Source organism: Asparagus officinalis, chromosome 7, assembly GCF_001876935.1.
Source record: "Asparagus officinalis chromosome 7, Aspof.V1, whole genome shotgun sequence".
In the NCBI taxonomy this organism is placed as follows: Eukaryota; Viridiplantae; Streptophyta; class Magnoliopsida; order Asparagales; family Asparagaceae; genus Asparagus; species Asparagus officinalis.
In genome coordinates this window covers 132,223,168-132,247,352 of record NC_033800.1, presented here as the reverse complement: position 1 = coordinate 132,247,352, position 24,185 = coordinate 132,223,168, and the positions used below count along the sequence as shown (strand labels likewise).

At 40.7% G+C, this 24,185-nt stretch overlaps 1 protein-coding gene across 2 annotated transcripts; it reads left to right on the top strand.

Annotated features, from left to right (window-relative positions):
• Positions 18,992-23,325, top strand: LOC109850995. Of its 2 annotated transcripts, XM_020421095.1 has the most exons (6): positions 18,992-21,142; positions 21,227-21,463; positions 22,479-22,578; positions 22,661-22,726; positions 22,800-23,024; positions 23,096-23,325. In XM_020421095.1, exons 1-3 carry the CDS (start codon positions 19,014-19,016, stop codon positions 22,480-22,482), a joined length of 2,370 nt encoding a protein of 789 aa, XP_020276684.1. In that variant the 5' UTR covers positions 18,992-19,013; the 3' UTR covers positions 22,483-22,578; positions 22,661-22,726; positions 22,800-23,024; positions 23,096-23,325. The 2 variants fall into 2 exon arrangements, with proteins under 2 accessions (XP_020276684.1, XP_020276683.1); XM_020421094.1 differs by lacking the exons at positions 22,479-22,578; positions 22,661-22,726; positions 22,800-23,024; positions 23,096-23,325 and adding an exon at positions 21,547-21,814.

Below are 24,185 nucleotides of genomic sequence, written 5' to 3'. Positions count from 1 at the left end.
CTTGCCTCGGTATGTCGAACGAGTCAACGTCGACGTACGAGGTGAGGACAACAGAGTTCAGGAGGAGAGAGGGGGTTGTTCGGGGCTCTGTCAATGTCAGTCGAGGCGGTGAATATGCTAATCTAATTTGATTTTTTGTCAATTAAAACTAATTCAAATATTATTCTTTCAAGATAGATATACAATATGATATGAGCAAGAATATGCAATATGAACAAAGAGATATATCCTATATGGTGAAATCTATGCAAGGATATATAAACAACACAAGGGTAAACAATCCAAACTAAAGATACAATTGTGATAGGGTAATATAAGCAATGCAAACACACAATATGATCACGGAGTTCAGACCTTCCGTCCTATGTCTCCGCTCCCCACTCCCGGGGATAAATCTACTATCACAACCGGGTTTTTTATGCTCACCCGAATAACATTTATACCTCACACTCAGTTTTCTAGCTAACCGAAAACTTTACAATCTCACACTCTTGCAATCCCACTTTATACCCTCTCAAGTGTTGGTCTCTAGTCCGTGTCTCCCTCAAGTGTTAGGAATTACAACCTCTCTAGGTATTACCACCTATTGCACTCCTCTTGGGATGACCCTATCTCTCACCACACACTCCTCTCGATATACAAGTGTATTACAAAGTGATCTACATAATTAAGGCTCACAAATACAAATTTGTTCTCTACAATAGATGTATTACAAAGTGATCTACATAATTAAGGCTCACAAATACAAATTTGTTCTCTACAATAGATGAGAACTCAATTAAGCTCACTCTCAATTGTTACAACTCCCCACAACCTAATTATACAATGTATGCAAATGCAATAAGCTCAATGGTTGTGCGTGTAAGCAATGAGAAAATTAATCATAAACTCAAGGTAAACCCTAGCTTGATAAAAATGATAAACAACAACTAATTAATACAAAGATAGTATTGAGTTTAGAAATTCTTCTCTGAAAAACAAGATAGAGAGATGGATTGAAATGAAGCTCAAACAATGTAGATGATCTCATCCACTTGTAAGAAACTTCTTCACAAAAAACTCTTTTAAAACACACTAAACATACTTTAAAACCCTTGTTAAACTTGTTTAAAATATTTCTTAGATTTTCTTAAGTGTATAGAACTGAGGATATGTGGGGGTATTTATAGGAACCCCAAAGCCAAGAGAAAACAAGGCAAAAAGACCAAAAACCCTAAAACAGTACAGTCTGGAAATATAGCCGTTACAGTGTTATGAGTCGACTCAGTATTGTTCATGAGTCAACTCATAAGTAGCCGTTACAGTCTAAAAACCAACTTATGGGTCGACTCATAAAATTCATGAGTCGACTCATCATGCATGGGTCGACTCATGAAGTCATGGGTCGACTCAGCAGAAACAAAACATATTTTCCAGCACAGTTTGTGAGTCGACTTATGACAGGCATGAATCGACTCAACCTGATGGATCGACTCATGATGTTATGAGTCGACTCATCAGAAACAAAATGTAAACTACACAACGGTTTATGAGTCGACTCAACACTGTTCATGAGTCGACTCAAGTCATGCACGTAGCCTGTTTTAAACAGAAATCTGATTTTCAAACCTCTTTTAAAAATAACAAATAAAATCAGAAAAATGTAAAACTTTGAAAATGATTGTAAACATGATAATACACATATGAGTTTTGAAATTTTAGCTTAACCATGTTTTGAAACATTACAAAATGATTTTCTAGACTTAATAAAAGATGTATATGATTATTGTTAAGTCCAAAAACTAATAATACAATATTTTTACAAATACAATAGAATATGAAACATATGAGTATGTATATGAATATATATTTGTTTCATATCTATGAAATTAAACCAAACCAACTTATCCACGTAAAAACAAACATGTATGAATATAAATATTTATTTTTATGCTTGTAAAAACTTTGTTTGTGGATAAACTAAAAGCCAAAATATGTATATATGTGTGTGTGTGTGTGTGTGTGTGTGTGTGTGAGAGTGTGTGTGTGTGTATATATCCAATAAAATGTGTGTGTATATGATATTGAGCTTAAAGTACTTAACACACATAATATAAACTCCTAAACTAACTATACCCAAGCTTGTGATCTTCAATGGAGCTCTATCTTGGTACACTTGCGGATGAAGCTTGAACTTGGATCTTCAACTTGAATTGTAAGGCTTCAACCACTAATTCTGCCAACCTCCATTTGATATGATCGTGAATGCTCTATTCCATCCATCCTCTGAGACGTTGTTTGTCTATAATAAATAAGAAAACACAAATACTAGATAAAAAACATTAGTGGTAAATTGTTTGTTAAACATTATCAAAACAAAGAGGCCAACAGGCGTCCCCATTGCGCACAACAAGTGGTATAAAAGATTCGGGTTTGGTTTGAGGCTTGTTCGAAGGATTCACTGAAGAATTCCTATTTGGAGAGTTAGATCGACAACATGAGAGAAGCAAGCACATCAGGTTCGTCTCTTACGAAGGCGATACAGAGTGTGAGCATCAATAACACGAAGATTAATGTTCCGAAGTTCGACGGTAAGATCAATTTCGGATTGTGGAGGTGTCAGGTGATGGACGCCTTGGATGCACAGAATTTGGAGGAGACCTATATATATATATGGGAAAAGTGATTCTAAGGTGACACCTTAGATTCCCACCTAAGGACGCGGCCTAAAATCACATCATTCTCTAATTGTTTTTTCCGATCCGTTCCATTGAACTTGATCTACACGTTCTTAAACCTAAACACACCAATTTTAGGGTGAGCCCGTCGTGTTTTGACCTTTCATCCACTCGCCGTAATTTTAACGGTTTCAAATGAATAGAACTTTTTGCACGGCTCAACGAAGGGTTAAAACACTACGGGTTCACCCTAAAATTTGTGTGTTTGGGTTTAAGAAAGTGTAGATCAAGTTCAATGGAGCGGATCGGAAAAAAAATTAGGGAATGATGTGATTTTAGGCCGCGTCCTTAGGTGGGAATCTAAGGTGTCACCTTAGAATCACTTTTCCCGTATAAACAAAAATAATTAATAAAAATAATTACTTATATTAAAAAAAATCAAATAATTATGGGATAAATATCTACAAATTAAAACATACCAGTTGTATTAATATAACAGCTAATACGTAACCGACGAAATAATACAACAAATTATACAATTAAACAAGAATAATAATTAAAATTATAATTACTTATATTTAAAATCAAATAATTATAGGATAATTACCTACGCGATAAAACATACCAGTTGTGCTAATCTAACCGATAATATGTAACAGTGGAAATAATACAACTAATTGTACAATTAAACGAGAATAATTAATAAAAATATAATTACTTATATTTAAAAATAAATAATTATGAAAGAATTATCTACACAATAAAACATATCAGTTATACTAATACCAGTTGTACTAATACAACTGATAATATGCAACAGTAGAAATAATATAACAAATTATATAAATAATACGTAATTAATAGTACGATGTATTATTTAAAATGATACGTAATAGTATTGACAACACAACAGATTAATTCCAAAAATTTTTACTGCACAAAATTAATTTATAAATATTAAAATCATTTCAATAAATATATAATTTGGACTTTTAAATCGTAAAAAATTCTAGAAAATCAAAAAAAAAATACAAATACTCTTTTGAAAATAATAATTAAATATTTAAATTACCAGAAAATTATTTTAACTAGTATCAAAAGTTCACGGTCATTACATATTTAGATACAGTTTTTTTCTCATATCATAAACCCTTGTAATTATCTGACTTGGAGTAAGATCAAGTTATCGCCTAACTTCGGGCATAATTAGCTTCATGATATAAGAGGAACTTGTTGTCTTATGATCGACATTGACAGTTGGATTGTGACATGTATGAATTCTGCAATAACTAGAGATCATAAATTGCCTATTAGATTTTTTTTCTAACCGCTGCATTAAACTTCCATGGACACTTTAAATTTCTCTCGTCTTGAACACTCACATACTCTCCTTGAGCTTTCTCGTTGAAGTAGCACTTGACATAATAGTTGGTTGTATTCATTTTCACTGGCTTGAATTTGACCCGAAGCATTCCTCCTCTTTAGCATCTCCATAATCATCATCTGCATCTGCATCCTCATCCTCTTCTACAATAGAAACAACCAGTAAATTAACTGAAACATGACCCAAAGCATTGTGGAACACGTCACTTGACATTGCACCCGAGCTATTTTCTAAGTGTAAGACACTTGGAGATGAAATGAATTCGCTCGAGTTATTTTCTAAGTCAAGCATGCGGGAGAACTCTCCTGGAGCATATGAAACTTGGGTAACACCGGATATTAGAATATGTCCAACGAACAACTTGATTGAGATTTGGTTTTTCGCAAGTTGTATCATGACATTCAATTCTTGATCATTAGTGATCTCTACAACAATTGTTCTTTTTTAATCTATCGGACAATTACAGAAGATCTTAATGACACACTCTCCATGATTAACTCTAGTAACTCTGTATATTTGCTTCATCATTCGTCAAAGTTGTAATTTCTAGATAACATGAACATGTTTTTAGATCCTCCCTCATATATAGGCATATTATTCATTCTAACACTCAGTTTCCCATTGAATAAGCAAATAACTGATATTTCATTCACCATTCGAACTGAAATATTAACATTCATTCCAATAATTATTTGTCAAATTTTGATCTAAAAAATTTTAATCTATCAAAATTTAACCAAATCCCATTATTTATCATAATTTAAAAAAATTCTAAATATATAGTTATTTCCAAACTATAATTTTAACTAAATGTAGGCATATAAAATTGCTTATAGGTCCCCTAGCATAGCTCGGCACAAACCGACAAACCAACGAGGCGATGAGATCGACGAATCGCACGCAAGCAACGGAATACATCCATTCGCGTGCGGGATCAAGCCAAGTATTCGAAGAGTCAACGAGTCATCCAACCGAGAGCGGACTCGAACGAATCACGATCGAATCAAGATCAGTTTCGGACTCAGATTCAGAAGTGGATTTACTGCCTAATCAGGATCCGGACTTACTGCCAAATCTGGAATCAAGTCAACGAGTCGTTTCCAGGTCAATCAACCACACAACAGAAACACAACCGAATCAAGTCCAGATCAACAACGAAGCGCAGAACCGGACAACGGAAAAATGACGGAACGAACAACACCCGGAGGGGCTCGGCCGAAACCGAGCCACCTCAGGGTGGCTCGGCCAAGCGACGCCACCCTAGGTGGCTCGGCCAAGGCCGAGCCACCCCCAGTGGCTGGCTCGCCAACAGCCGAGCCACCCTGGGGTGGTCAGCAGCCGGAGCACCCCCTGGGGTGGCCCGAGCACCTCAGGGTCGCTCGGCATGAGCCGAGCCACTTTGCAGGTGCGCCGGCCACCTGAGGGGCCGCCACACTAGCACACGGCACAGTGACGCTTGGCTATAAATAGGCCACCCCCTTGTCATTTGAGAAGGTTGGAAATTTTGGAGAGAGGCGAAGCCCTGCTGGATTGGAGACTCGGAACTTAAAAAAGATTGAAACTTTGGGACTTCGGGGACTCACTCCTTCAGATCTGGTGCTCGGCGATCATCAACGTCAAATAAGGCAGGTGTTCGAGAGGATCAGATCTCAGATCTACGCAGGCATACTCCGGATCTAAGCTTGGTCTTAGATCCCGAGACTTGGACGATTGTTTCCTTGGTGAAACAATCCTCCCCGGCTATTATTTCCTTGGTGAAATAATACCCGTTGTACTGCGTAGATCCGACCGGATCTAGATCGCGCGGTGGTCCACGGCAAACAACCCCGGCGCAGGCAAAGAACCCACAAAGCGAGCGACCGCAAAACAGGAGCTCGCGATTCGTTCGACACAAAAGGAGAAAAGTTGTAATCTTTGTTTATTTTTATTTGATTTTCGTTGTAACCGGATCTTATAAAAAGACCGGATCTTTTGTAACTCAAAAAGTTGTAACTCAAGATGACAATGGAATCAATAACAAAGAAAGACACGAATTTTCCAGCGAACAATCTGGCGACCACAGTGGGAGCCACCGATCTCGCTGCCGAGATCGGAGCGTCGCAGCCGCGGATCTTGATCCCAGTCGTGGAGGAGGTCGAATACGAGTTCGATCAGACCAAGTTCGAGGAATACCTTTCATCCTCGTCTAGATCAACCTCCCCCCGCAAGTCCAAGAAGTCCAAGTTCTCTTCCAACAGAAAGGTGCGTTGGTACGAAGAAGTTGAAGCTACCAACGACGACCTCATCTCGATTGACGCCAAAGTTGCGTCAGATGAGGCTCCACCAATCTCCAACCAGATCAAGCTGGTTCCAACCAATTCCTCCGTCACCAAAGGAGCGGTGACTCTCTCAAAGAGAGCCCGCCAAAGGCAACGCCAACGCTTGGCCAAACAATTCGCCAAAGCGATGGAGTCCACCGACGGAGTCCGCTACAACGCGGGTCTGAAGAACAAGAGAGGCAAACAGCCTCAACAACAGATGAACGGCGCCTCTTCCAAGCCGCCAACAATGGAATGGGTCCGTGTCAAACGGAATCGTTCGACGCTGGAAGAACGCATCCGCAAACGCCGCGCACTATCAGCGCAGGCACGGGCTCAAGCCGAAGAAGCCCGTAGAAAGTTGCAGAAAGAAGTGGCCAAGAAGCCGCCACCAACTCGCAAAGTTTGGAGGCCAAAGTCTGAAGCGGCAATTCAGGCTAAGGAGCAACCTTTGCAGCCTCCAACCAAAATTCAACCTCCGGCGAACCCAGCTAAGTCGCCGAGAATTCCCATAGCTACTCCGGGAGATCATGCAGAATCCTCCCGAAGAAGAAAGCCAGTCTTGGAGCGCCTCGGTCCAATTCCCGATGAGCGAAGCAAAGCTCCGATCCAAGAACGTTTGGGCCCACTAAGAAAACCCCGAACGAATCAACACGCTGGGGGTCACCGCTACCTCCAACATGACAAGGAGCTCAAGGCAACTGCGCGCGCTAATTTGCGCATTGAGGTCCAAGAGCCCGCTGAGAATTCACGCCCAAAAAGGCATGTCTCAAGGCGCGTGACTCTTGAAAGTCCAAGGAAGGCAATTCGCCCTCAGATGGAAACATTATCATCTGATAGTGATAATGTTATACCTGAGAAGTCGTGCCCACACACGATAGGTTACTCCGACTGTCAAAATGACGAGTTGTACTATCGTGCTGGGGGTACGAACAGAACCAGAAAGAGGAGTCCCCGAGAACAGGAAACTCAGTGCCCTTGTTCAAAGCTCATTCGGGCGGTACTGTCTCAATGCAACTGCATCAAGGTAGTCTCCGAGAGAATTTCAGTGTTCGAAAGGCTCGGCACCGAAACGCCAAAACCAAGGTATAGGCGTTTCCGGCAAAGAAGAACGGTGGTTAAAGACGGAGAATTTCCGAGGGTCACCGCCAACATGACCAGCAAAGAGACATCGACACAGATTGATCTCAAATCGTTTCTGGAAGCGTCCCGGCGTGTAACCCGTCTGCAGTCCGGAGCCATCGTACGAGGAACTTATGGTAGGGGTCGGACAAGATTGCCCTCGGAAGATGAAGAATCGGATTCCTGCTCTGCTGTCGCATCGGACAATACAGCGTCCAGCGAAGGACAACCCCGCGAGTCATTTATGATAAGCGCGGAAGAAATGGCCAAGATGCTTGAAGACGCTTTGGCTAAGCAGAAAGAAAGTTTCAAATTCGAGATGGAGATGGCCATGCAGACTATGAGAGAGATGCATGAGCAACAAATTCAGGCACTGAGGAACCAACAAGGTGAACCAAGCCGCCGTAACCAGGTTGTTCAGGAAGAGGAGCACACGGATAGGGATGGAGCGCACAATGCCAATAACCCTCCTGTCAATGCAGGGGGTGGTAACGAGGATGCCAACGAGGATACAAGTGAAGACTTGAAGATCAAAGATCTCGAGAGCAAAATCAACACATTGATCTCCGCTCAAGAGATGAAGAAAACAGGCATTCCTTGCCCATACCCAAGAGAGTGGGAATCGATCCCCTATCCGGCGAAGTTCAGTTTAATCAACTTCACGCCGTTCGATGGGAAGGGTTCCCCCACTCAGCATTTGATTTATTTCAAATCGCACATGGGTATTATTTCCGGCAATGAGCCTCTGATGGTGCGGTCATTCGTTGGCACTCTTCGCAGAGCCGCCTTCGATTGGTATCGCCGCCTCAAGACAGGTAGCGTAAATAGTTGGGACGACATGGAGACAAAATTCCTTGCCAATTTCTTCGACGACGACACCGAGGTATCTATCGGATCGTTGCTCGATGAGAAGCAGAAGGACGGGGAGTTAGTCGACACCTTCGTCAAAAGGTTCCGTAACAAAGCGATGAACTGCCGGGACCCGATCACAGAGGAATTCATCCTCCAAACTTGCCACATGGGGACAGCACCGTCTGACACTTGGAAGGATCTGAAGGTCCGAGGGGAGCAGGCTGAGCGATTCCTTAGAAGGAAGAAGGCCGAGAGGAACCAACCGACGGTTAATCTGCTGGACTCAAACTTCGCCTCTCGTGGTAAGGGCAAGGCACCTACAGGTGCTGATGGTGCTAATCAAGCGTCACAGCAATCTCGAAGGAAGCAAAAGACTTCGGATCCGAGACTCCAAAGAGAGTATTCCTTCAAGGATGAAGACGTTCCAGCCATCTTCGAATCCCTCCTTGAAGGTAACAAGATCAAGCTTCCACCTATCACAAATGAGGAGGAAGCTGACAGCACTACGGACCCAAAGTACTGTGCATACCACAGGAGGGTCGTTCATCCCACCAAGGATTGCTTTGCTCTCAAGAATAGCATTCAGACCTTGGTTGAAGCTGGCGTCATAACGCTGAGGTAAGCCAATTGAGAATGGCACACTCCTATAAGTATAAGAGTATAAACTGCTCCTCAAGACTCCGACAAGTATAAGAGTATAAACTGCTTCTCAAAACTCCAAAGAGTATACGAGTATAAACTGTTTCTCAATCCTCCGACCGGTATAAGAGGTTAAACTACTCCCTGATACTCCAATAGGTATATGAGTCTAAACTGTTTCCCCACTTTTGACGGGAAGTTCCTGGAGAATATTAAGCTAATATTCTTAAGGATAACCCGGTTAGTTAACTGATAATAATGTCCGAACCAGTTCCGCAGAGGAAACTGGGGGTGGACGATTTATGTAACGGGAAGTTCCCAAAACCACAGCAATGTAATGAATAAGAACTCCCATTCTCACCATGTCTATGCACTCAACACTCTCTCTGTTAGAGTCTGGACGTAAAGTACCCACTTGGTCAAACCTTCTTACAGTTAGGACCACAGTCAAAATCCCCTCTCGATTCCCCCAATGAACGAGAGGTCCACAAATTGAGCGATCAAACCTTCCTACAGTTAGGATTGTCTCAAAACACCCACTTGGTCAAACCTTCTTACAGTTAGGACCACAGTCAAAATCCCCTCTCGATTCTCCCAATGAACGAGAGGTCCACAAATCAAGCGATCAAACCTTCCTACAGTTAGGATCGTCTTAAACCTTCCATTCGGTCAAACCTTTCTACAGTTAGGACCAAAACCAAAACCTCCTCTCGATTCCTCCAATGAACGAGAGGTCCACTTTCAAATCGAGCGATCAAACCTTCCTACAGTCAGGATCGTTTCAAATCACCCAACATGGTCAAACCTTCTTACAGTTAGGACCATAATCAAAATCCCCTCTCGATTCTCCCAATGAACGAGAGGTCCACTTTCAAATCGAGTGATCAAACCTTCCAACAGTTAGGGTCACCTCAAACTCCTGTTTGGCCAAACCTTCCTACAGTTAGGGTCAAAACCATAATTCACTCTCGATAAACGAGAAATTCATCTTTAGTTCGGTAATCAAACCTTCCGACAGTTAGGGTTATCCGAATCTTTTCGATTCTCGGAGTGGAGATCCCACTCTCAGTTTCACCTTTCCGGATTCTGGGGGTGGAGATCCCACCTCGAGTCTCCTTTCCAGTTGAAGATAGAATATAAAATTCTTCTTCTTCATTTTCGGGAGATAGAATATAAAATTCTTCCTCTCCCATTTCGGGTTCGTCTTTGCCCCAAGAGAAGACACCACCTTTTTTAAATCCCAAAATTTGTGCCTCACAGGTAGGAAGTTTATCCCGAATCCTAAGCAAGGATAAGTCTGCGCCTAACACGCGCTGCCGGTTTAGTCTTTTTCCGCACAAAAAGACACCAGAGTTCGATTCTGGGGTATTCTATCCTGAAACCTAAGCAAGGATAAGTCTGTGCCTAACCCGCGCTGCCGGTTAGTTCTTAACCGTTGAAAAGAACATCCGTCCACATATTCAACATTGTGGCAGGTTGTTATTAATAACACCAAAATCCATGCCTTACACGCATGGGGAATTTCATCCTGAATCCTAAGAAAGGATATGCCGACGCCTAACACGCGTCGCCGGTTTAGTCTTTCCCCGTAGAAAAAGACACCAGAGTTCGATTCTGGGGTATCTCATCCCGAAGCCTAAGTAGGGATAAGTCAACGTCTAATACACGTTGCCGGGTAGCCTATTCCCGTAGCAATGGCAAAGTCTACGTATTCGAAGTCGTAGCATCAAGTCTAAGGGAGTTCATTCCTTTAGCACAACGTTACATACGGAACGGAAATCCGCATGCTAGCCCGACTCAAACGGTAGTCGGTAAAGGCTAATCAAATCCGTTGAAAGGCTGGGGGTTAGCCAAAAACCCCAAAGTCAACGCCTAACACGTGTCGCCGGGTAGTCTATTCCCGTGAGAAAGACGAAGTCTACGTATTCAATATCGTAGCATTAAAAGGGTTAACTCTTTTAACGTAACGTCACATGCGGAACGGACTTAAACAATCCACATGCTAGCCCGACTCAAACGGTAGTCGGTAAAGGCGCATCAAACCCGTTGATGGCTGAGGATTTGCCAAAAATCCTATAAATACGAAAGTCACTGACGCATCAGCTTCTTTAGTTGGTCTCGTGACCTGAGCAACATACGACATTCAAAACCCTAAGGTCTACGCCAGACAACGCGTAACCTTAGGTCAACGCCAGTCAACGCGTTGCAAGCAAAAAATTCAACGTACGACGGTCAAAACCCCAGGGTCAACGTCGGACAACGCGTAACCCTAGGTCAACGCCGATCAATGCGTTGCAATGAAATAATCAACACTCCGAAAAGTATACGAGTATAAACTGCTTCTTAAACACTGCGAAAAGTATACGAGTATAAACTGCTTCTTAAACACTCCGAAAAGTATATGAGTATAAACTGCTTCTTAATACTCCAATAAGGTATACGAGTATAAACTATTCCCTATTGTTGGTTGAGAAGTTCCTGGAGAATATTTTCATTCTTAAGGATAACTCAACAACACAACGCCGGACAACGCGTAACCCTAGGTCAACGCCTATCAATGCGTTGCAATGAAAGAATCACCACTCCGAAAAGTACACGAGTATAAACTGCTTCTTAACACTCCGAAAAGTATACGAGTATAAACTGCTTCTTACTCCAATAAGGTATATGAGTATAAACTGTTCCCTAATTTTGGTTGAGAAGTTTCTGGAGAGTATTTTTCTAAAAAATATTCTTAAGGATAACTCAACAACACAACGCCGGACAACGCGTTGCACATAAAAACTCGACGCCAGCAATCGATGGTCAATTCTACGAGCTGAAGATCAAAAACCAGGAATCGACTTCAAGGTTCAAAATCTCCGACAAACGGTCAGACAATAAATGCAGCACCGGAACCCTTACAGACATTCGACAAAGCACCGAATAGCCTGAAGGATTAAGGTAGGGACAATCATATCCAAAGTATCCCAGACTCTTCTATAAAAGAACGAGACTGAAATACTTTGGAGGGGGTATCTGTAGGCATATAAAATTGCTTATAGGTCCCCTAGCATAGCTCGGCACAAACCGACAAACCAACGAGGCGATGAGATCGACGAATCGCACGCAAGCAACGGAATACATCCGTTCGCATTTAGAATCAAGCCAAGTGTTAAAGAGTCAACGAGTCATCCAACCAAGGGCATACTCGGACGAATCACGATCGAATCAAGATCGGTTTCGGACTCGAACTCAGAAGTGGATTTACTGCGCCGGAGAGTGAACGTCAGCGATCCGCGGGCGACTACTGCGCGAAAAGTCTGGAATTCAAGTAACAGAGGTCGTTTCCAGTCAATCAAGCCACACAACAGAAAACACAACACGAATCAAGTAGATCAACAACGAAGCGAGGAACCGGAAACGGAAAAATGACGAATACGCGAACAACTACCTGGGGGCTTCGGCCGAAACCAGCCACCGTCCAAGGTGGCTACGCCGCAAGCGCGAGGGCCACCCTGAGGTGGCTCGGTGGCCGAGCCAACCTCAGGGTGGCTCGGCAGCCGAGCACCCCCTGGGTGGCGAGCCCACCATTCAGGGTGGCTCGATCATGAGGCGGGCGAGCCACCGTTTGAGGTGGCCAGGCCACCTAGGGGGTCGGCCACAACGTAGCACGCACGGGCACAGTTGACGCTTGGCTATAAATAGGAGAGGGGTTGTTTCATCTTAAAGGGTTGCGAAAATTTTGGAAGGCAAGCCCTGCAGAACTCAAGACTCAGAACTTAACAAGATTCAAGCTTTGGGACTTCAAGGACTTGCACATCCAGATCTGGTGCTCGACGATCATCAACGCCAAATAAGGCAGGAGTTCGAGAGGACCGGATCTCAGATCTACGCATACGTACTCCGGATCTAAGCTTGGTCTTAGATCCCGAGACTTGGACGATTGTTTCCTTGGTGAAACAATCCTCCCCGGCTATTATTTCCTTGGTGAAATAATACCCGTTGTACTGCGTAGATCCGACCGGATCTAGATTGCGCGGTGGTCCACGGCAAACAACCCCGGCGCAGGCAAAGAACCCACCAAGCGAGCGACCGCAAAACAGGAGCTCGTGATTCGTTCGACAAACAAGGAAACAAAGTTGTAATTTTCATTTCTTTTCAATTTGATTTAGTTGTAACCGGATCTTATAAAAAGACCGGATCTTTGTAATCGATAAACTATTACAAGAGTGTACAATGGAATCATTAATGAAGAAAGCAACGATTTTTCCCGCGAACACTAAATAATATAGAAAAAATTAGGGGAAATTTTGAAATTTATACCTTGATGAAGATCTAAAATTCATTGGCGTCGGAGAGGAGACAACGTCGGACTTCAACAATACAACTTTGGCGAGGATCTCTATTTGGGTTTGGAGAGAATGATTTTGGCGAGAAGGTGTTTTGGAGAGAATAAAAGGAATGGGGTTAGGGTTATTGAGGAAGAGAGATTGGGCGAGGGTGGGTGAAAGTTGGGGTAGAAGCTACTGAGAGATCGGGGTAAAATGCGGTCGGCGAAGAGGTGGAAGCTATTCTTTAATTGTTGGGCATAGTGGGGCATTTATAAGCCCGACAAATCCACATGACTAGTAGTCTCGTGGATTTGTTGGGCGTAGTTCACCAACACTTGGTGAAGTATCAGCTTAACGCATGAGACTAGTAGCCCGTGCGTTTTGAAGTGGGTGTCAGAAAAGCCACAGGACTACTAGTCCTGTGGGTTTTCTGAGATGGTTTAGTGGCCAATTAAGGGCCACTAAACATACAGGAAACACATTTAGTGAAACTGGCCTCTTTTTGCCCTGTTGGCCAAAAAGAGGTCGGTTTTGCTAAAAATTAGCAAAACGGTCGGTTTTGCTAAAAATTAGCAAAACGGTCGGTTTTGCTAATTATTTAGCAAAAATGGTCTCTATTGGAAAAAAAAAATCCTTTTTGTTTTTATTGTCTACAGATTGGTCATGATTAAGACAAGCAAACCTAAGTTAGTTTATTGACATAATAAATATGGCATGCTTGAGGGGGGATTCTTACATGAAAAGAGTTAAGAAAATGGCACTAGCAATAACAGTCTATTGTATATGGTTGGAAAGAAGCAAGAGGCTATACATTAATACAAGGAGGACCAGAGAGGAAGTATTGAAGCAGATAAAAATCCAAATCCTAACAGTGTTATATCATAGGCCTATCCCACAGAAACATAGATGTTGGGTTAGTGATTTAAGATAGTTGAGAGGATGTGATTAGAATGAATGTAATACATGCTAGATAGCTCTATTTTGTGTTCTCAGTACTGACTGAGAGAGAGTTTGTACATACACCAATTTACAAGGTAATGAAATTCATATTCATTGACCAACCAAAAAAAAAGTTAACAAGCTGATTTCAGATAATCTATACAATTTTAAAGTCTTGTGGGCAATCATATAATATGGAAAATAAGTTTCAAATTACATAAATAGAGAGACAAATGTCAAGGAAGAAAACTATTCAAGTGATGCTTGACTTGGAGTTGCCGTACTACCAAAGCTGAAGCAGAGCAAACTATTAGTCAAACTTATATGTCCAATAATATAATATATTAACGAATGAGCTCATTGATTATAAGATAGATTGGATAAGTCGGGAGAGATTGTAACAAGCAAGCAACATCTTGATGAGGTGCTATCCCTTCAAAAAAATTCAAAAAAAAAATCTTGATGAGGTGCTAATAAGCATTTAAAACATTGTCCTTATTTAAAAAGAGAAATGATGAGGTATTGATGTGCCTAATTAAGCTAAGCAAGGAGGGACTTTTTGTGCAGTCTTGATGCTTGAATGGTAATTTACTTTCCCGCTTTGATCCAAATGCTGAAAAAACACACATTGACTGTGTCACAATTCAAGCTTTCTTTTTCTTTTCTAACTCCAGAGGTTTGGAGTTCAAATGTTTAAAACAATTTTGAGTTAAATTTGTAGATGTATGTGGACAAGATAGATCAATTTAATACCAATGTCTTAGTCAGCTGCTTTAACCTTGTTGTGAATCATTATGGGCCCGTAATGATACTTTTGCACAAGAAAGGAGCGAGTTGCATTTATACAAAATGATAAATAAAATTTCATGTACTTTCTTGTGTAAATCGCGTTTAAAACTTATCCAGTGTAGATCGTTGAGATATTCATGTATGATCATAGTCTCACTCAGAAAAAGATAAGAAAAAGTGATTGGTTTTTAAATAGAAATAGAGGTTGATACCTAATAGCTTAACTCTTTTTTAAGTTAATTTCGTCTTTAGCCAATCTAAGGTCCATTACTTTATAGTTTGGGCTTGATTTTTTCGCCCAAACATAGATAACTCTAGCGCATCATATGTAGTTAATGATTTGCTTTTGTTCTTATAGTTTCTTCCATTTACACCTCTATCACTAAATTTATTGATACGATAACCTCTGAATTTCATTTATATCTAGGGTTGGCCTTGAGGTTTGGGTTGCCCTAGTCCAATCCAATTTTGGTTGCCCTTTATATTAAAAATTTGGTACGAACAATAACGATAAAAATGAATACATGTAATACCATTTAGCATTCTATATTGGGCTCAAACTGATAATATTTTTTTGCAAAATCAATATTCATATAAGAAAAGATTATATTTGTGCTACAATTTAATTAAAAAAACTGACGAAATGCGCTCTCTAAGACTCGAACAGGGGCGGTTTACACAACAAACAAACCCCTCAACCATAATACCAAGCCCGCATCATGTTAAAGCTTGGGATTTTATGTTTTGGGATTTTATGTTTATAAATTATAATCCTACATTATATATAAAAATTTTGGTTGCCCTCGGCCCTGGGTTGCCCCAGCCCCGGGGCTTGGTGGGCTTACCCTAGAGCCGTGCCTGTTTATATCTATACTAATATAGAAAGAACCAACTGGGAGTATATTAGTAGGAACCAACTAGAGATAGGAACAATTATAGTTTCTTCCATTTACACCTCTATCACTAACTATTATTGATACAATTACCTCTGAATTTCATTCCACTTATCTATACTAATATAGAAAGAATCAACTAGGGATAGGAACAAAATTGATGAGGGGTTTGACAAACCATCATTTTCAATTGTTTGAAAAGGGGTAAGATTGTAATTTTATAAGGAAGATTTTTTTTTAATTTTATTTCTTTCTAGAATATTCTATGTAATTTTATTTGTTTATCTTTTCAATTCTATTTCTGTTGATGTCAGTTATCAAACGGGGGGGTTTATTAGTGGATTGGAGTAGAGTTAGAGTCCTCAAGATCATTCAGATGATTGGCTCTGTAGATCACCGTTCTTCCCTGCACATGAAGAATTCGTGAGAGGTCAGAGTTCAGTTCTCCGATTGTTCCTCTGATGATCAAGTCAACGTTGGAACTTAAGTGGAAAATATAGTGATAGGAATTGTCCAGAGTTGCATGAAAGTAGAAGAAGTTACCTCATGCAGTGCAACTCCCTTTTATAGTAGATCGGAAGGGCATGAATATAATTGTGGCCGTGTCCAGGCAGGCAACTGACTTGGCAGGTGTCTCTACAGGTGTCGACTGCTGAAGTGGGCGAGTCATCCTTGATTGGATGTGAGGATGATCGAGGGGGGTTGGTGAGTGATGAGTCATGATGACTCGTGGCATCAACTGTGATGAGGAGAGGTAGTTGTTGGTGTGGAGTTTGAGGACGCACCGCTTGTTGATTCGGCTTTGCGTGCAGGACGATAAGTACGACCTTTTTAGTCAGCCTCGAGAGTTGTCAGCTGAGATATTAGGCTGAGTGTGGAGGCTTGTAGGCTCGATCTGATAGGTAGGTCAGCAGGTACCGCCTTTCGAATCGGCCATATAACACTAGTAGAAAATGAAATATCACATACGGAATATCCCAGATGGAAAATTTTTCGTCTGGGATAATCTATACTAGACGGAATTAAACCGTCGATGAATTTCCGTCTATAATAAACTATTCTAGACGGAAATTTCCGTCTAGAAAAGTATTATAGACGGAAACATTTTTAAAATTTTTTTTTTGAATTTTACTGATTATCCTAGACGGAAATTTCCGTCTAGGATAATCAGTTCAATTTAAAAAGTGGAAAACCCCAGATCTGGACACCAAATTCCCAAATTCTCATTACAAAGAGGAAAACCCCAAATCCTTCGAGTTCCTAGCCCCAAACCCCAAATTCGTCGCCCGACCTCGCCGTCTTGGTCGTCTTGGTTCGTCGCACCGACCTCGCCGTCCCGTCCACGCCGCCCCTTACTCGCCCGACCTCGCCGTCCGTTCATCGCCAGACCTCGCCGTCCCTTCCTCGCCCTCCCTTCCTCGTCCCTTCCTTGCCGTGAGTTCCTTTGAGATATTTATTTAATTTTTAAGTTAGGAGCAGTATTTGTGACATGTCTTCAAGCAAACTGCGGCAATTTTAGGGTTATCTTCATCCCAGTCAATGAAAAAAAATTTTCAACAGTGAACAAATTCTCATCCAAAATTTTGTTTTTCTCTATTCGGCCACAGTAAGAAAAATTAGCGCATCCACGATGTTGTTGATCCATACTTTCACTAGTTACAGGGAGTACTTTTAATCTGGATGATATTTTCAAACAATATCTCAAGCGTAACAATCAAAAGCGTAGTACAATTATATTATTACTATGCTCATCTACCGTGCACAGTAGCTTTGCAGTGAATAGATGTTTGGAAATTTGAGAAGAAAGGCTGATAAAAGAGTAACAAGACACTGTAAATGTAACTCATCATGATGGATGTATTAAAGATCCATTCTTGACAGTTAAGCCATGGGTTGCATATGATTTTGATGTTTATAAGTAGCCATGGGTGTATATCATTGGCAACTTCTATTTCTGTTATCTTGTTTAGCTAGTTAAGCCCACAAGGCTCTCATGTTTATCATACAGTTTGTGATTTGAATTGTACAAATATGATTATATAGGCTTGTGATTTGAAAATGTGAGTTTGGAAGAAAAGGTTTTAAAAAAATAGAGTGATATATAACGCAATATTATTTAATAATGTGTTATATATCCAATTTAGGTAAAAAATATAACGTTAACCCTAGACTCCCGTCCAATAATTACAGCCAATTCTTTGAGGTTATAATATTAGATGAACGAGTCAAATTTGGGTAAGAGGTAAATTTTCCTACTCGAAATTGATCGTTCACTTTATATTATAATAGAAATGAATTGGTATAAAAATTTGTAATTATTGGATCTGTCCTTCTCGGACGGGTTAGGAATATAATAGTGCATACATCCAACTTTGTATACTTTGTATGATTTCATTTCTTAAAAATTTTGGCAGCCCATACCTGTTGTTCTCCGTGTACAATAAGCGTATGTTCTGCGTTTTGGTATATTATCAATACGCATAATAACATCCGCACAGTGTACAGGGAGAACAGCGGGTAGGTGCTGCCGAAATTTTTAAGAAATGAAATCATACAAAGTATATGAAGTTGGATGTAAGCACTATTATATTCTTAATGGATAGAAGCCTTCCTATGACAGCCGATCAATTGGTGTAATTAGTTTCTACGTACGTTTCAAATATATTTTATGTAGAACTAAATTTATATTGTTAAATGATATATGAACGTATGTTAGATTTGTTTTGTATGTATAAGAGTCATGAATGTACTAGTAGTTGTGTGATTTGTCGTAGTTAATAATTATATATAATTTACAGATGAGGGTAATTCCTGACAAATCATGGATAGATATCCCACGGCTTCATAGATTTCGTGACACGCGATACAAGGAGGGATGTGAAGCCTTCATACGTTATGCAGAAATGAATCCGAGAAAATTAGCAAGTGGTGCTATGTATTGTCCTTGTTGCATGTGTAGGAATTTGAAATTGCTGAATAGTAATGATATACGGATCCACCTAATGAAATCAGGTTTTGATGAAAAATATAAATATTGGAACTGGCATGGGGAAGGTATCACTGAAGATGAGGATCCAAATGTGCGTGTCGGTACGTCCGGTGGACAACGAATAGATGACACAGAAACAATGTTGAATGATATTTTTCCTCGACCTAGAGAATTTGAGGGTGATGATAATGTCGAGGATGATATCGGAGATAAAAGTGAAGATGATATCGATGTTGAAGCTGAAGAAGTAGGAGATGATGGAAGTGCCGAAAATATTGATGATATGCATTCCTCCGCAGAAATAGAACGAATATTGAAGCTACTAGAAGATAGTGAAAAGGACTTATATGAGGGATGTACCGAGTACTCCAGATTTTCATTTATGCTAAAACTCCTACACATTAAGACACTTAGCGGTATGTCAGATAATTATTTTGAAATGCTTCTTGATTTGCTTCGAACTGTAATACCTGGAGGAGTGAATAGCATACCCCAAACAACTTATCAAGCTGAGAAGATTGTCGCTGCTCTGGGTCTAGATTATAATAAGATTGATGCATGTCCGAATGATTGTATTTTGTACCACAAGGCCAATAAAGACCTTCAAGAATGTCCGACATGTGGAGTTTCTAGGTGGAAACAACGTACAAATTCTTCAATAAGGATTACAACGGAGACAGAGATAACACAGAAGAAAATTCCAGCCAAGGTGCTTCGACATTTTCCATTAGCTCCTAGATTGCGAAGATTGTACATGAACAAAGAAACGGCGAAAAATATGAGGTGGCACAAGGAAGATCGAGTAGATGATGGTAAATTGAGACATCCTGCTGATGCGGTAGCTTGGAAGCATGTTGATAAAATTTATCCTCGATTTGCCGAAGATTGCAGAAATGTAAGACTGGGTCTGTCAAGTGACGGATTCAATCCATTTGGGGTAATGAGCTCTGGTTGGTCTACTTGGCCAGTTGTACTAATGCCATATAATTTACCTCCATTGCTTTGTATGAAACAGCCATTTATGATACTTTCATTACTGATACCCGGTAAACATGCACCTGGAAATGATATTGATGTTTACTTAGAGCCTCTAATTGATGAGCTGAAACAACTATGGTCTGAGGGTATTGTAACATATGATGCCCATTTAAAAGAATCGTTTAGATTACGTGCTATTCTATTATGGACGATTAATGATTTTCCAGCCTATGCTAATCTGTCTGGGTATTCCACAAAGGGAAAGTGTGCTTGTCCTGTATGTGGTCCGGAATTTGAAGCTCTTCAATTACCACATAGCCGAAAGAGTTGTTATTGGTTTAATCGAAGGTGGTTGCCCTTGAGTCATAAGTACAGAAAATTATCAGCTAAGTTTGATGGCACAGTTGAGAAAAGAATGAAGCCGCGTCAACTCACAGGTACTGAGATCGTTCAATTACTTGAGGGGTTTCCAAAAGTTGTGTTTGGGAAAAAACGCTATTCTAAATTTAGCCCGCTCAGAGTAAGAGATTATTTAAAGTCAAAAAGGCCACTGAAGCGTAAGCGAAAGGTCCGGAAAATGCAAGTTGAGGAAGAAGACCAAAAATTACCTAGAGGATGGACTAAATTTAGTATCTTCTTTCAGCTACCTTATTGGCAAAATCTTAAAATCCGCCACAACTTAGATGTCATGCATATTGAGAAAAATATATGTGATAACATAGTATCAACTCTCCTACAAGATGCAAACAAGTCGAAGGATGATCTACGGGCGCGCCAAGATCTGACTGCTTTGAATATCCGAAATGATTTGCAAGCTCAAGATGTTGGACTTAAAAAATTAAAGTTGCCTCCGTCTCGTGTTACACTGACAAATGAGCAGATGCAACGATTTTGTGAAATTCTCAAATCAGTAAAGTCTCCGGATGGTTACTCTGCTAACATTTCAAATAATGTCCAAGTGCAAGAGCGAAAACTCTTAGGTCTGAAGACCCATGATTATCACGTTCTTCTCCATCAATTGCTTCCTGTTGCAATCCGTAACAATATGGATAAAGAAGCGTCGAAGATTATTATTGAGTATTGTGGGTTTTTCAGAAAATTATGCTCTAAAGTCATAGATGTAGATGAATTTAAAAAACTTGAAGCTGAGGTCCGAGTTACTCTATGCAATATGGAAGTAATATTCCCTCCTTCTTTTTTTACGGTTATGGTCCATCTTACCCAGCATCTTGCAAGAGAGGCTAGAATCGCCGGACCTGTTACTTATCGTTGGATGTATCCGATTGAGAGGTAAATTATATATTTTTTGCATTCATTACTTGTATATGCGTTTTTGAAATTACCGTGCTAATAATTAGTTATTTTGATTCTAAGATACTTGGGCTCCATGAAACATAATGTTCGCAATCGAGCTCGTCCAGAAGGCTCGATAGCTGAAGGATACGTGGCAAATGAATGCTTTATTTTTGCATCACGTTACATGCGCCAGAAGAAAACCACGGCTCAAGTACCAGATAAGGAGAGAAAGCGTGAAAAATATCCGAGATCTCTCTTAGAACAAATTCATGCATATGTGCTGGAAAACCTTGATATGTTCGCAGACTATCGAAGGTAACAAATAACACCCGAAATATAGATGAGACTATTCATTTTACATAATGTTCGCAATGCAAACTTATATATTGTTTATGTAGGCGACATTTGGAGAAGCTTAAGAATGAAACAACCGGTAGGAATGCAGCGCATAATATTCAGAAAAGACATAGGAAAGAATTTTCTGATTGGTTAAGATTTGATGTAAGTATTTAACAATTAATTTATGAACATTCATAATATAACATCCCCTAAATATTCTGAAATTTTTTGTCTTAGGTTGATAAATCACTTCTTGATGGTACTACGTTACCAGATGAAATTATTATACATGCACAACGCCCTTATTATGAAGTGAGACGTTATAATGAGCATTTGATCAATGGATATAAATTTCGAACGCTAGAGACTGATGATAGGAGGGTAACTCAGAACAGTGGGGTCATGGGCTTGTTTGCTCAAGAATGTTTTTCAAGTACAAGAGATCAGAACCCAATTCTAGCTGACATACTATATTATGGCCAATTAGAAGATATTGTTGAGGTAATTTACGGGTTTGGTAAACCAAAACAATGTACTTACACGATGTTCAAGGTTCGGTGGTGTCCTGCAAAAAAGCAAAAGGATCATTATGGATTTACACTTGTCAATCTCCATCGAGAAGTATATACGGATGAGAAATTCATTTTTGCAGAACAAGCTGATCAGTGCTTCTTCGTGAGAGATCCGAATGTCATATCTGATTGGGTGGTTTTGTACAAGGAGCCAAGATCTGTTGTTCTACCTAATAACAATGAAAAAAATATTGAAGAAAGTGAATATAATTATAGTGAACCAATTGGTTCATCTGATGATGTTTGGCAAGAATTCTCTTACGCACAGAATGTGGCGTTGGATGTAGGTATGTAATATATATGTTACACTGCATTAAAGTTTTTTAGCTAATCATAATAAGAACAATGCATTTCATAATAACTTATCTCATGAGCATGTATATTTTTTTTCTTAACTATGTTAATAATTGAATTTGCAGATGAGGAGTATTAGGAGACTCTTTGACCAAGCGGGTGATCGATCACGTAGTATCACCCCTGGTAGTGGTGCTGATGATACACCACCATCTCCGGATGCAGGTATAAAAATTAATTAATACTTTAATATATTTTATCAATTATTAATTATCTAGCTAATAGTGATCATTTGGCCCTGATGCAGTACCATCTCCGGGTTATTCATCACCTGGCCCCTCTGATGCAGTACCAGAACCATCCCCTGATGCAGGTATTCAATATTATAATGCTCAATTATAATGGTTAATTAAAAACTATATTAATGATTCTCCTTTCTTATGTAGGGGATACTTGGACACCGACATATCCATCTTATACATTCCACACGGACTTGCGGCCAAAGACACAGGACTATCTTAGTTTACCTTTACCTCCAGCCTCTCATAAGTCTATGGCTGACGCAAGGAAGTACCATACACGTGCTGCGAGAAAATTAGAAGAAATGCGTGAAATGATTGAGACACGAAAGAAGGTTGCACTCGCAGCAAAGGAAAGAGAGATAGCGAATGGTAAATTGTATAAATACTTTTAATTTTCACATTTGTATATTATATGATATATTATCATGTTATTATTGTAGGTGCTAAGAAGGATCGTATCGAGAACAGACGTGGCGGAGGTAAGCCTGATTCTAAACAACCGCCAAGAGGAATGAGGGCCATTATTAGGTGGAATAGTTCTAATTTGCCCGTTGGTCCATGGTCGACCCGCTTGAATGCATATATTGGGGTTCTAGTGCGTAGAGCGACCATTATCAACCCTTATTTTCAATTTCGAGAACTACCATGGAGCGCATACGAGGCGATATGGACAGAGCTTATGGTAACTATCGTCGAGGAGGTCCGGATGGACCCACATCACTTGCCCTGATGGCAGAGTTTGTGGAACCAAACCCTTCTCCCGCTGGTTGTGAGGATCGTCGTTAGTGATCTTCAAAACCGCCTTGGGGATAGGAATTATCCCCGCCGGAGCTTGAACCTCCGGGAGACCCGTCCCAAAGCTCAAAGTGACCATGTTCGCCGTCACCTGCTTTTGGACCTTCTCTTTCTTCAAGACCCCCGCGTCGTAGAGGGCCTGGAGTTTGTCCTTGAGGACGTAGCACTTGGTTGTGTGATGCCCAAGGAATCTGTGATATGCACAGTAACTTGGGTCACCGGTTTTGTCCGCCTCTTCAGGCTTGACGGCTTCTGGCAACTTAATTCGCCCACTCTTGAGTAGAGTGTCGAGAGTCGCCACTACCTGGTCTTCTTTGAAATCATATTGCCGCTGGGGGCGCGGTTCAAATTGCCTGGGTTTCGGCTTTTGAACGAACTTTGGCGCCGCGGCAGAGTCTACGGCCATAGCCTCTTTTCCCTTCGATCGAGGAGGGTTCTTTGGCGCCGCTGGTTCTGCTGCTCCCTTTTTGGACTGTGGCTCTTCGGCCTCCAGCCTCTTGATCATATTTTCAACTTGCTCGCCTTGGCGAACAAGTTCCTTCCAAGTCCGGGTTTCAACTGCCCCTATTTTGGATAGGATGTGGATTGACAGATTGTTACGGCACATCTCGATCAGTGTCGCTTTGGAAACTTGGTCCCGACAGTGGACTGATCGATTTCGAAATGTCTTTACGAAGTCGTTAACTGACTCCGACTTACGCTGCTTCTCAGCGAGGAGAGTGGCCATTGACACTT

Excerpts from the sequence above, each read along its gene's own strand:
- LOC109850995 (XM_020421094.1), top strand. The coding sequence starts at position 19,014 with ATGTTGAATGATATTTTTCCTCGACCTAGAGAATTTGAGGGTGATGAT. Across the intron at positions 21,143-21,226 it reads TGGATGTATCCGATTGAGAG|ATACTTGGGCTCCATGAAAC; the intron begins GTAAATTATATA and ends TTTGATTCTAAG. Across the intron at positions 21,464-21,546 it reads ATGTTCGCAGACTATCGAAG|GCGACATTTGGAGAAGCTTA; the intron begins GTAACAAATAAC and ends TTGTTTATGTAG.